At 38.8% G+C, this 13,262-nt stretch overlaps 1 protein-coding gene across 5 annotated transcripts in view; it reads left to right on the top strand.

Moving 5' to 3' along the window:
- Positions 1–12,397, top strand: part of LOC147180430 (solute carrier organic anion transporter family member 5A1-like) — a 34,184-nt gene extending 21,787 nt beyond the window's left edge. For all 5 annotated transcript variants that reach the window (XM_086082938.1, XM_086082930.1, XM_086082953.1 and 2 more), the window contains 6 exons: positions 2,646–2,810; positions 3,815–4,013; positions 6,173–6,332; positions 8,638–8,882; positions 10,146–10,210; positions 11,352–12,397. In XM_086082938.1, coding sequence (XP_085939064.1) covers positions 2,646–2,810; positions 3,815–4,013; positions 6,173–6,332; positions 8,638–8,882; positions 10,146–10,210; positions 11,352–11,848 — 1,331 coding nt within the window. In that variant the 3' untranslated portion in view covers positions 11,849–12,397. The remainder of the gene's footprint in view (positions 1–2,645; positions 2,811–3,814; positions 4,014–6,172; positions 6,333–8,637; positions 8,883–10,145; positions 10,211–11,351) is intronic.
- The last annotated feature ends 865 nt before the right edge of the window (positions 12,398–13,262 follow it).

Raw genomic sequence — 13,262 nt, 5'->3', positions numbered from 1 at the left:
AGTCAAATGACATCTCATCACATTTTTTTATCAAAAATAATCCTCTCAAATCAAATTACAACGATCCAAAGTCCAATGCTTTTCAATGAGCGGATATATTTCGTTCAGCAAATTGACCGCCATCTTGACTTGTGACGTCATCTCGGAATTGTCAATAAAAAGCGCCCCCCCCCCCCCCCCCCCCCCCCCAGAGCACTTGCCCCCCAAAATGTCTGTACACGCCACTGCTTTCCGGGCGGGTTTTTATAAATTCATAAAATTGTCCGTTTTTCGTTGTGCTACGAAGTTTAAGATTGTGTAGCAAAAAAATGTTAGACTTCAAAAGTAGTCATGTTTTTTATTTGTATTTTTTTTTCTACCCATACAGAGGAGGCATATGCTACAATAGTTTGAATGTATGGCATCTTGGAGTAAACTGATTATCATTTAAGTATCTCAAGGTCGGGCCAAGTGTCCTCTTTTTTTTTTTTGGAAATGAAAATATGGTCACCCGAGGACACGTTGTACACTCGCCCGCCGACACACACATTTGTAATTGGTGTGTGCTTCTCAATTCGCGACTGCCTGCCGACCCAAACCTCGTGCTCACTGCACGTCACTGGTAGTAGGTTGCCCAATTAATTAGTTGGTTTGGTTAGGTATGTCGTTGTTTAGGCTATGAGTGTGACGATGTATCTATATCGCGATAAATCCTGATACTTTGTCTCCCGATCGATGATTGACACGCCTACGCCGAGTACCAATATTTGCAGTTCATATACAGCCACTGTAACGGCTCCATTGTTCATTACTCATTGAGCAATTACTTGGCCGGCCGCTAGGGGGAGCGCCTCATAAGAGTGGCGGGGAAATGTACGGAAATCTTCCGACGAAGAAGACTCATGAGCTTGTGTAAAAGATTTATCTCTCCAGCAAGTTCTGCATACGTTTCTATGAACAATTTGTATTATATCTTCAATTTTAAAGTTTTAAAACATATTTTATGATTTGACTTTTTGAAGCACACAATTTCTGATGAATATTGATTTTATTGGATTTAATATTTAGGTTAAAAAAAATGGTCTCACTAAGTCAAAAGTGCCACGGATTGTCGCACTCACTTAAGTGGGGCGAAATTCTTTTTCCGCATTTGAGCATCAGGCTTGGGAATCATTTGGTGATCGAACCCCCCCCCCAATTCCAACCCTTAATGCTGAGTGTCAAACAGGGAGGCAAATGGTCCCATTTTTAGAGTCTTGTGTGACCCGGCTGGGGATCGAACCCCACAACCTCCCAGTCTCAGGGTGGACACGACCATTAGGTCACTGAGCTGAAGATTTATACGATGGATTCTTCAAGATAACCAATTCTTTGCTTTGGTTACTTTTTTGCATACTCTTGACATTCTTACCTCTGGGAACTCGTTAAAGAGAGTTGGAAAACCTTTTAGGTTTTCAAGCTCATCGAGAGAATGCCAAGAATGTGTGAAAAAAAAAGTAAACCGCGAAAAGGGTGCTTATTTATTTATGTATTTATTGTATTATTTTCACTTTTTTTTTTTAAAGTACTTAACTCCAAATGTGTTCGTGAGTTGTCACAGTTTTGATGGCTTTAGTGAGAATTTACGATGTACATAGTCATGAAAATAAAGCATGTATTGAATGAGAAAGTGCGTCCATACTTTTGGCCTCTTCTGTACACGTTAGGCAAGAAGTCAAAGTGCCAGTGCCGATTTTTGTCTCTTTTTTTTTTTGTTGGTGCTAGTTTGGTTGGTTAGGTGTGGTTGCTTGGTTCCGTAATTGGTAAGGATAGACCGATTATCGTCCAGGCTGATTATCGGTGTGGATATTTGGCATTCTGACAAATAGCGGCATCTGCCTTTTTACCAATCTGAAGGCCGATAAAGCTGGTATCTTGCGAACGAAGTGAATTTAGGGGTTTCATCAGGATTTGTAAGATGTTCACACACAGCTTTTACTTGTCGCAAATAATTTTTGAACAATTTTTCACTGTCTGCGAAGATCTTTTGAAACCTTTTTACGAACCCTGTCAAAAACCCCAAATGAGCTACATCCGCATGCATTTATCGCACAGTGAGATCCAGGTACATTTTAATTTCCACTTTATAAATAATGATGCGGACACTGGCAACTCCCTACACTTTTTATTTTTCAAAACAAAATTAAAAAAAAGTTCAAATGTTGACATTTTGGAAAACTTTAGTTACAGGAAACTATTAACTTGTTTAGTATTTAATTTAGCTTAACACGTGCTGATGACCCTGGAAGCTCCTTGCAATTTTTTGTTATTTTTAAACAAAGTTGTCAATAGAGTTTAAAATTCAAAGAAAAAGTCTTTTTTTTTTAATTAATATTTTCTCTTTTTCTGCAAAATTGTGCAAATGAATATTGGTTTGAAATACCGGTTATCGTCATCCTTGACTACTAATAATCAATATCGGTATCGGCCTTGAAAAAGCCTTATCGGTCTATCACCATTAATTGGTTAGGTTAATTGGTTTGGTTATGAAATTGCATGGAACTTAACAGTGCAACTGAATTTGTTAACTTAACCACCCTGTCGAACCTTCACTCCATTCACTTGACTGTTGTATTTGTAAACGTGTCAATCTTTTTTTTTTTTTTCTTTTTTTTTTTTTGCTGCAGACCTTCCCAAGGCAGCCGTGAGGATCCTGAGCAACGTGACCTTCCTGTTCGTCAGCTTGTCCTACACGGCCGAGAGCGCCATCGTCACCGCCTTCATCACTTTTATCCCCAAGTTCATCGAGTCGCAGTTCGGCATCCCGGCGTCCAGTGCCAGCATCTACACAGGTGTGGCTTTGCCTTCCTTTGAAAAAGAATCCTCTCCGGCCGCGGCGACAACGGATCGCAACAGTCGCGGTTCGGGTCGGGTCGCGGATTTGAGTCACAAATCGGATCGTTTTTTGGGATCAGCAAAAAAGAAAAGAAAAAGATAAATAGTACTTTGTCTTCATTTATTTTGTAAAGTGCTTTTTCCATTAAATAAAAAAAAAAATTAAAAATTAAAAATGTCTAATAAAGCCGTGTAGGATTTAGTGTCTTTATTTATTTTGGAAAACACCTTTTCCCACTGAATAAAAATAATAATAATAATTTCAAAATGTCTAATAGCCTTTTAGGATTTAGGAGCACGGGTTCATGTGTGTGAAATAAGAAGGTATTAATGGCTTAAAGTTGTGTTTCTATAATCTAAACAGCTAAGTTTGACATTTTGAGTTGAAAGTTTTCTTTTAAATGGGTAAAAAGGTGTTTTATAAAATAAATTAATCTATGTTTTTTTTATTATTATTATAATGAAAAGACCTCAAAGCGCAATTTAAGGCACATTCCGTTCCTTTAAACATGGAGAGTGAAATTATTGTAATTACGTTTCAGTATATCGTAGTAAGATCCAACAAAAAGATCTAAAAACACTGAAGCAGCAAAGTGTGTGAAAATCGACACTTTGTGTCATTCTCAAAACTTTTGGCCATGACTACAATGTCAATCAAAGAAACGTCGAAAAGGGAAGTAAAGCTCGCCTTCGCGCCACCACGTGGGCCAACTTCAAAGTAAAAGCATCCTAAGGCGATTTGCATTGCCGTCAATGCATTTCTGTATTTGGTCAACTTTATTTTGAAGTTAGGCTTGTTACGTTGAGTCTGTTTCCGCTTCCTTGACATGTCATGTCAGAATGTTTTGACTCGACTGTGAACGCGCGCTTTTGTTTTTCGTTTTTGTTCCCCAATCCGCGGATCGGGCACGTTTGGAACGCGCCGCGACTGTCTGTTCTGCCGCGTGTGACGTGTGCCCAGGCGTGATCATCGTGCCGAGCGCGGGCGTGGGCATCGTGCTGGGCGGCTACATCATCAAGAAGCTGAAGCTGGGCGCCCGCGAGTCGGCCAAGCTGGCCATGATCTGCAGCGGCGTGTCGCTGCTCTGCTTCTCCACGCTCTTCATTGTGGGCTGCGAGAGCATCAACCTGGGCGGCATCAACATACCTTACACCACCGGGTAGGTGGAGAAAAATAACCGCCAGGGGTCAGCGGCGGTCCCATCTGTGACATGTTGACGCCACGGCAGGGTGGCGGTGGCCGTGGAACGGGTCCAGGGCCCGTCTGGGATTTAGCCACTTTGGCAGGACGCCTCTCTCTGGTTGTCTTCCTCTTGACCGGGGTTATTATAGTTTGGGAATTTTCATTTTTCTTAGTTTTGATTTGGTTATCTTTTGAAAATGTTTTAATTCGTTTTCAGGGTGGTTCTGTTACTTTTAATTAGTATTAGTTATTTCAAAAATCCTCAGTTTTAGTTTAATTATAGTTAGTTTCAGTATTAGTTTTCGTAAAAAAAAAGTGTATTACTTGTGCCCAATATTTAATAAACTAATAAATAAACATAATAAAATGAAAAAAATAACGCATTTCTTACCTTTCGGTGGAGTTAAATGAAAACGCAAACGAGCCATTGGAGCCAAAAGTCAAGCCGGCCAAATTGTCGCCTCGGAGCGACGTCATCTGAAGGTGCTTTCCTATTGGCTGCTGCTAGATGACGTCACTTCTGTGCGACACACTTTCAACCGTCCTTATTCCGGTTCATATCAAAATAAATATACTTAAAAATTACAAATTGCAACATTAAAATCATCCCCAAAGGCTCATACATTCAATTAATTACCAAAGACTGAAACGAAGGACATTTTCGCTATAATTATTAGAGGGGGGGGAATCTTTGACTGATTTTTGATTCAAAATGATTTGATTAAGAATGATTTTTACTTCACTTTTCATGATCTACTCCAAGATGACTCGCCAATGCTAATTAGCGCGGAACTCGCGGCACTTTTATCACTCAAAAGAATGGCTATGCATGTGCAAAAAAAACAAAAATGTATCCAGAGAAGCATGTTATTACTCACTGGCATATACTCTTCCTACGCTGCAAAAAAAACTAACAAAACTTTTAGTGAAATAACTTGGTCTTGACTTTTTCCTTCTACTTTCTAATGTGGCTACAACTTAACAGTGTATCAGAATAAGCGGAACCACACTTCCCCTAAGTGGCCAAATCAGGAACAACATGAGCAGCACTCCCAATAAAGGCACACACAAACGAGGGCAAGACAGTATAAATTAATTTGAATAAAATCTATTAGGGACATATAAAATCAATTCTGAATCGTACGAGACCCTTGTGAGGACAGGCGGTTAAGAAAATGGATGGATGGATAATCGCATGACTTCAATATTCATCTGTTCTAAATGTATAATCATTTTTATCCAAGTTTTCATTCTCTTGTTAACATAAAAGTGGAAAAAATGTTAAACTAATGGGGTGGGTAGATGCCACGGACTTCCGACTTCTGGGTTTCACACTTCAGCGCCGTTTCCGGCCGCGTTCCAACACTCGCACCCCTGAGTGGAATATAAAGGAACTTTAAATTAACTCAATATTAACTCATTCACTGCCATTGACGGCTATAGACGTCAAAAATTCATTTGAATTATTTCTATTAGTTTCACTTTTTTTTTCCACTTTTGTTAACAAGAGTATGGAAACATAGAAACATTTTTATTGTACATTTAGAACAGATATAAAATGTGTGATTAATTTTGAGTTTAAATAATTAAGTAATTAAACCAAAAATATATATTAAAAAATTGGAGGCGTCAGACGATTACAATTTTTTATTGTAATTAATCGCATGACTTCAATAGTTAACTCATGACTAATGACATTTTATATCTGTTCTAAATGTACAATAAAAAAAATCCTAGGTTTTCATACTCTTGTTAACAAAAGTGGAAAAAAATGTGAAACTAATAGAAATAGCTCAAATGAATTTTTGACGTCTATAGCCGTCAATGGCAGTGAATGAGTTAACAGACTAATTTTGACACCCCTATATAAAACGCATTGCTTTAATAAGCTGCCATTGTGTATACTTTATAATGTTGTAATTTAGGATAAAAAAAGCCAAATGTATTGGGTTACATTAAAATGACTACAGATATTAAGGACAAACCTTGGCCAGATGTTCCGTAAGTTAACTCCATGAGGTTAGTGGGTCGGGGGTCGGGGGGGGGGGGGTACCAAACCCAACCCCAACCCCTTGTGCTCATTTGAGAATCATTTTTCTGCCGATCATGTCAACTTGGTTGTGTTGTCGGTTCCAGGCCGACGCTGACGATGACGCAGCGGAACCTGACGGGCGGCTGCAACGTCAACTGCGGCTGCAGAATCCACGAGTACGCCCCCGTCTGCGGCTCCGACGGCATCACCTACTTTAACCCCTGCCTGGCCGGGTGCACCAGTGTCGCCAACGACAGCAGCGGCGTAAGACGTCGCCGCCGATGTTAATATTGTCCCCGGCTTTATTGCGCTTTACTGTCCCGTGGGCGATGTCACCTGCCGCTGCTCGTTAGAATGAATCGTAATCCCGCCACAGGTGGTCACATTCGCGCGGTTTCCAAAAATGCGGACGCGAGCTTGTGTGCCCGGGCCACAAATGACACAGACTGGCTAGCTGTTAGCCAGTTAGCAGCCAGCTGCTATCCTGAGGCAACGGCAGCCAACTCGACACTCTCATTCGCCGACTCCCATGTCACTCACCAGGCCACACCCTGCCCAGTTAGTCAGTTGCTTAGATGGTTAGGTTTAGTTAGGATAGGTTGGTGGTTAAATTATTATTTTTTTAAATAACAAATAAAAAAATACAATTAAATTAAAAAATATATAATAATAATAAAAAATTAAAATTAAAATTAAAAATTAAAAAACAAAAAGTTGGTGGTTGGTTACTGAGTTTGACGTTTGGTTGGTAGGCTCGCCCTTCCTAAAAAGTTGTATGCTTTAGGTACATACTTTAGTGTATACTTAACTCATTGACTGGCAGCCATTTTCACTAAAGCAACCCCCTTCGCTCCCGGCTGTTTTACTGGATTTGGACTGATTTTTGCAAGGCCCCACAGAATATTGTTCTACTGTTATAAAAACATGGAAACTACCAAAAGAATAGATTCGAGTCTCTTCTTTCATCAGGAAAAAAAACCCCATTTGTTTAGGTTTTTCGTTTTGCAGAAATTAGCATTTGAATATAGCTAAGTTTTATGGATATTCACATTTCTGTTGATAACACTGTCAAAAAGAGCTTGTTGCAACGCGGTCCTGGCTGATCTTTTATACTCTGCTGCCACCTGATGCCCGTTTTTTGTAGTAACTACCTTTAAAAACAAAAAACATACATAACATAAACATAAAAAGCGTATAAATATGTTTTTGTGTGTGAGTGAAGGACAAAGTATTTAAAAAAAAAAAAGTATTCACACGTTTTTGGGTATACCTTTTTTGAGCGTACTTATTATTGTACTGTACGTAAACTTCAAGTAAACTCTTTTGGGACTAAATTAGCCCATTTTAGTACACTTAAAAGTATATTTAAGTATATTATAAAGTATACATTCAAGTATACTTTATAGTATATTTAATTAGACTATTGGGGAAAACAAGTATACTTTGTAGTATACTTATGTCCACCGTTAAGTTTACAGCAAAAAGCCCAGTGATGAAGTGACAGGGATTGCTCATTACTCAGTTGGCTGTTTGTTTGTTGAGGTCGGTTGTGGGTCAGGTCATCGCGTGGTCGGTCAGTCGGTTGGGTAGTTGTTTATTCAATATGTTTGAACCCCCACACTGTCAATTACAGATACTGCAAACATATGAATGGCAACTTCAAATGAGTCCAAATTGAGCATGTGCCTTACATGCTTATTTACGATCGGAATTATGCAAAAAAAAAAATGCAATGATCAGATTAGTCGATTATAAATATACATATACATGTATAACCCTAACACTAAAAGGAGATGTTCATGAGAGTACAGGAAAAGTTAGAAAGAGTGTCCCCAATATGAGAGAGCCCACTCGTAGCTGCTCGCAGCTCTAGTTAGGGCCCAAATAGCTGCTGCTGCACGATCCCTATTGCAATTGAAAGAATGATTCCTTTTCTTAAGTATTGTTATTACTACTGCTGAATGGATTGCAGTCCTGAAGGCCTATAAATTAGGGGGGGGGGGGGGGGGATCTTTGACTGTCTCACGATTCTATTCCGATTCAGAATGATTTGATTGACAATGATTTCTGATAGATTTGCAAAAAATCGTCATGATCTACGGCAATCTGACTCGCTAATGCTAATTAGCGCGCTACTCGTGGCACTTTTAGCGCTCAAAAGAACGGCTATTCATACAAAACGCTTCAGGAATATATACAGAGAAGCATCTTAACATTATCACCGGCATGTGCTCGAACCACGCTGCAAAAAACAACAACTTTTATCGGCATGACTTGATCGTGACTTTTTGCTTCTACTCTCTCAATTGTGGCTACAACTTAACAGTGTATCAGAACGAGCGGAACCACACTGCCCCTAAGTGGCCAAATCAAGTACAACAATAAAGGCGCACACAAACAAGGGCAAGGCGGTATCAAATCATTGAAATAAAATTGATTCTGGATCGCACTAAATGGGCGCGCACGTTGCGCCTCGCACAAAATTTGAAGTTGTCATACACGATTGAATCTGGAATCATGAACAATTGCAAACGTGCACAATGATTCCCTCGTTGCTGACTCATTGCAGATCCGCAACTACTCGGAGTGCGCGTGCGTGCAGAGCCGCCAGGTCATCACGCCGTCGTCGGGGGGGCCGGGCAGCAACCAGTTGCAGCTGGTCATCGTCAAGACGTACCTCAACGAGAACGGATACGCCGTGTCGGGGAAATGCAACCGCACCTGCGGCACCCTCATCCCCTTCCTCATCTTCCTCTTCATCGTCACGCTCATCACCGCCTGCGCTCAGCCGTCTGCCATCATCGTCACGCTGCGGTACCGCAAAATAACTTTTGCTTTTTTTCTTTCTTTTTTATTAAACTTTCTTTTTGTGACTTTTTCAAGTATAATAAAACAAAAAAACAAACATACATTTGGTCATCAATTTCACATTACATACAAATAAAATACCAAAATATTATTATTTTTTAAATAAAATAAATTACAGGTCTTTTTATACAGCAATGGTTCAATAGTCACTTTTTTTTATTTATAAACACAATCACCATTTTTCTCAAAACAGAAAGACATTTTTCAATTTTGGGGTTTAAAGAGAAGGTAATTCGCTCCATACTTTCAATTGTGTTCATAATACTTACGCAATCGGTCTGTGTTGGAGGTTCGGATTGCAGCCATCTCCTAGTTACGCAAAATAACTTTATAAATAAAGCACTTGTTTTGATAAAAAATGCTAACCATTTAAAAAATAGGACTTGTTTTCACCAAAAATTTAATTTTCGCCCCATGAAAACTACAACTTTTTAAAAAATATAATATTAATTATAATTTTAAATTTTTATTTAAAAAAAAACCACGTTAATTTTAATAAAAAAATAATGTATTTATTTTTTACATAAACTACTTTAAATATGACTTTTCTCTTTTAGCGATGATTTATGCAAGACTGTTTTTATCTAAAAATTCAACTTGACTCTTGTTAAATTGTCTTCTTTTTTTTAATGAGAAAATGCAACTTTTGATTTTTAAACAAATTATGCTTGACCTTTTGTTATAAAAATGAAACTTTTTTTATACAACATACAGGACATCACTTAAAATCATCTTTTCTCAAAAAAATACAATTTATTGAAAAAATACTTTAACATTAGAACATGTACGCAAATAAAGTACATATACTACTATATGACTACGTAAACAAAAAAAATTTTGGGCATAAAATAAGTAATATATATATATATATATATATATATATATATATATATATATATATATATATATATATATATATATATATATATATATATATATAATAAATTTTAAAAGTGACTTTCAATTGAAAAAATGGATCCAAAAACTTTGACAAGAGTTACCGGTTTGATTTGTTTGGCCCAGACCGGAAATGTGTCACTAATTAAGCAACACACATGAACAAATCAACTTGACTCATCAATAACTAACTATTGCTCGTTTAGAAATAAATATTCATATTGTGTGTTTTGAATTTTTTTTATTTTATGACCAAGTATGCTCTGCAGGCAGTTGAGAGCTGCTAGCGTGCTAACGCGTGTGTTTGTGCAGGTCAGTGGCCGAGCAGGAGCGACCGTTTGCGCTGGGAATGCAGTTTGTTCTGCTCAGGACGCTCGGTGAGTACAATTAAAATACATCTCAGAAGGATTCCCAATGTTGTGTACTCAGCAGGAACGAGTTTCTTATAAGAAAAATCACAATTATAATATATACAGTAATGTCTTAATTGACTAGAATTGGGACAGATTTGACCACACTTTTTTTTTGCTTCAATTCTATGGAGGACCAAAACTGCCAAAATAAAAAATAAATAAATGATTAAGTAAGTAAATAATAATTTTATATATATATTTATATCCCTAAATAAATAAATAAAAAAGTAAAAAATAAATACAAAAATAAAAATTGAGATTCAAAATATAAATATAAAAATAAATGTGGAAATAAATACAAAAGTAAATATATAAATATAATTAAATATCAATCAATAAATAAAAACACTCTGCTCTCTGACATTTATTTATTTCGTTCTGCAGACGCTCTGTCAGGTCGAAATGTTCTTCAAATATAGGGGCGGTCCTAAGCGTGTCTTGGGTTGCACTCCGCCGTTGCAAACTGCCTTTCAATAGTTGAACTGCCGAGAGTGAGCGGGTGAGCGGGTGGGTGAACAAGGAAGTCTCGTCTCCTTCTCGACTTCCATGTTTGCCGAGCCGCTTATTCAACCATCGAAAGGCAGTTTGCAACGGCGGAGCCCAAATCCATTACAGGCTTAGGACCGCCCCCTCATTTGCATAACATTTCATCCTGGCAGAGCGTCTGCAGCGTGAAATAAATAAATCTGAAAGCAGAGCGTTTTTATTTATTGATTGATATTTTATTCTATTTATATATTTATTTTGTATTTCTTTCAACATTTATTTTTATCTTTACTTTTTTAATCAAGTTTTTTATTTTTGTTTACTCTTATTTATTTATTTATTTATGGATATATATATATATATTTTTTTTTTTTCATTTATATTTATTTTTGTGGTATTTAATTTTTGTATTGTATTTTTTATAACGGTTTTTATTTTCCCCTTTAGTCATTTCTTTTTAACTTTGGCAGTTTTGGTCCTCCATACAATTCTGGTGCATGTGACATAGCCACCAGGGGGCAGCATAGAGTTACGTAGAGACGTGTCAGCTGCTCAGTAAGCGGGAGTAAGATCTTTTCGTATCTGCCCTGTTGACGCGTCGCCTGTTTTGGTCCGGCAGCGTACATCCCGACGCCCATCTACTTCGGCGCCGTCATCGACACCACGTGCATGCTGTGGCAGCAGGACTGCGGCGTGCACGGCTCGTGCTGGGAGTACGACGTCACCTCCCTGCGCTTCGTCTACTTCGGCCTGGCGGCCAGCCTCAAGTTTCTGGGCTTCCTCTTCATCTTTCTCACGTGGTACTCCATCAAGTACAAGGAGGAGCGCGTGGAGCGCTGGCTCAAGCGCCACCTGTCGCCCGCCGACACGGTGGGCAGCCTGGTGTGCCACCCGGGGGGCCGCAAGGGCCACGCCCGCACCCGCTCCTGTCCCGTCAACATCCCGCGCAGCGAGCACGCCGCGCCGCCCCCCGCCTGCGTGCCGCCGCGCGCCGGCCCCCTCAACCGCGGGGTCAGCACGCAGAGTTGCCCCGGGAACGAGTTGAAAGCGGTAACGCCCCCGCTCGCTCCCGCCGCGCCGGCGCGCTCCCTGGAGCAGGTGGCGGTGCGCGTGTGATTGTCGGCCGATGGAATGCCGGCGCACAGTCAGCAATTTGAGGAGCCGTCGTCTTGGTCGGGTGGCTTTCTGTACAAACGTGGTGCCGAAAACAGACAAACGCTGTCCCCCCGTCCCGCCCCTGAACTGCTCTCAGCCCACCTTCACCTTCACGACATTAATTCGCACGTGTGGACACGTGACACATGCTACACAACAGTACCACACTTTTTGGCACACCGACACCGCGTTAGAGTCCCTAAGCCAGGCACAGTTTGCCTTAATTGGTACCAAAGTCACCGCAACAATTTACTGTACCCACTTGGGTTGACTAGTATGGAGGACCAAAACTGCCAAAACTAAAAAGAAAGAAAGAAAGAAATGAATAAAAGTGAAAATAAAAACGAATATATAAAATATAATTCAAAAATTAAATACAAAAAAATAAATGGAAATGGAAATAAAAACAACAACAAAATATATATCCATAAATAGAAGTAAAAAAAAAAAAAACGAGATTCAAAAAATAAATACAAAAATAAATATATAAATAGAATTAAATATCAATCAATATATAAAAACGCTCTGCTCACATTTATTTATTTCATGCTGCACACGCTCTTTCAGGAACGAAATGTTATTCAAATGAGGGGGCGGTCCTAAGCGTGTGTTGAGTTGGACTCAAGTCGCAAGTTGTGTTGACAGTGGACCAGATAGTCGTCCATTGCTGGCATTCTCCAATGCAAGCCGGCGAGACTTCCTTGTTCGCCGACCCGCTCACTCGACCAATGAAAGGCAGTTTGCAATGGCGGAGTCCAACCCAAGACATGCTTAGGACCGCCCCCTCATTTGAATAACATTTCGTCCTGACAGAGCGTGTGCAGCATGAAATAAATAAATAAATGTGAGCAGAGCGTTTGTATTTATTAATTGATTTTTAATTATATTTATATATTTAATTTTGTATTTATTTCCACATTTATTTTTATATTTATTTTTTGAATCTTGTTTTATTTTTGTATGTATTTTTATTTTGAATTATGTTGGATATATTGTTTTTATTTCCATATATATATATTTTTGAATTATATTTTTTAATCCGTTTTTATTTTCACTTGTATTCATTTATTTACTACATTCTTCATTTCTTCATTTTTAATTTGAGCAGTTTTTGTCCCTTCATACACTGGATCCAATTGGCTTGAATTTCTACAGTTGATAGTTGAGGGCTATCAAAGGTGGTGTACCACTTTTTGGCACCTTGCCTCAGTGGGATTTGCATTTCACTTGTCAAAAGTACAAAAAAGAGGGGAACAAGTGTCGCTTTAGCACTTTTTTGCCACCCTTCCTGGCTGTTATGGTACCTAAAAAAAGAAGCTACGCAGTTTAGTGCACTTTAGTACCCTTCAAAAATGTCATTTATTGGAACCATACC

The sequence above is a fragment of the Leptonotus elevatus genome, chromosome 1, assembly GCF_054856555.1.
Source record: "Leptonotus elevatus isolate MCC_2025b chromosome 1, RoL_Lele_1.0, whole genome shotgun sequence".
In the NCBI taxonomy this organism is placed as follows: Eukaryota; Metazoa; Chordata; class Actinopteri; order Syngnathiformes; family Syngnathidae; genus Leptonotus; species Leptonotus elevatus.
Note: the sequence above shows the minus strand (reverse complement) of the source record. Positions and strands in the feature narration are given on the sequence as shown.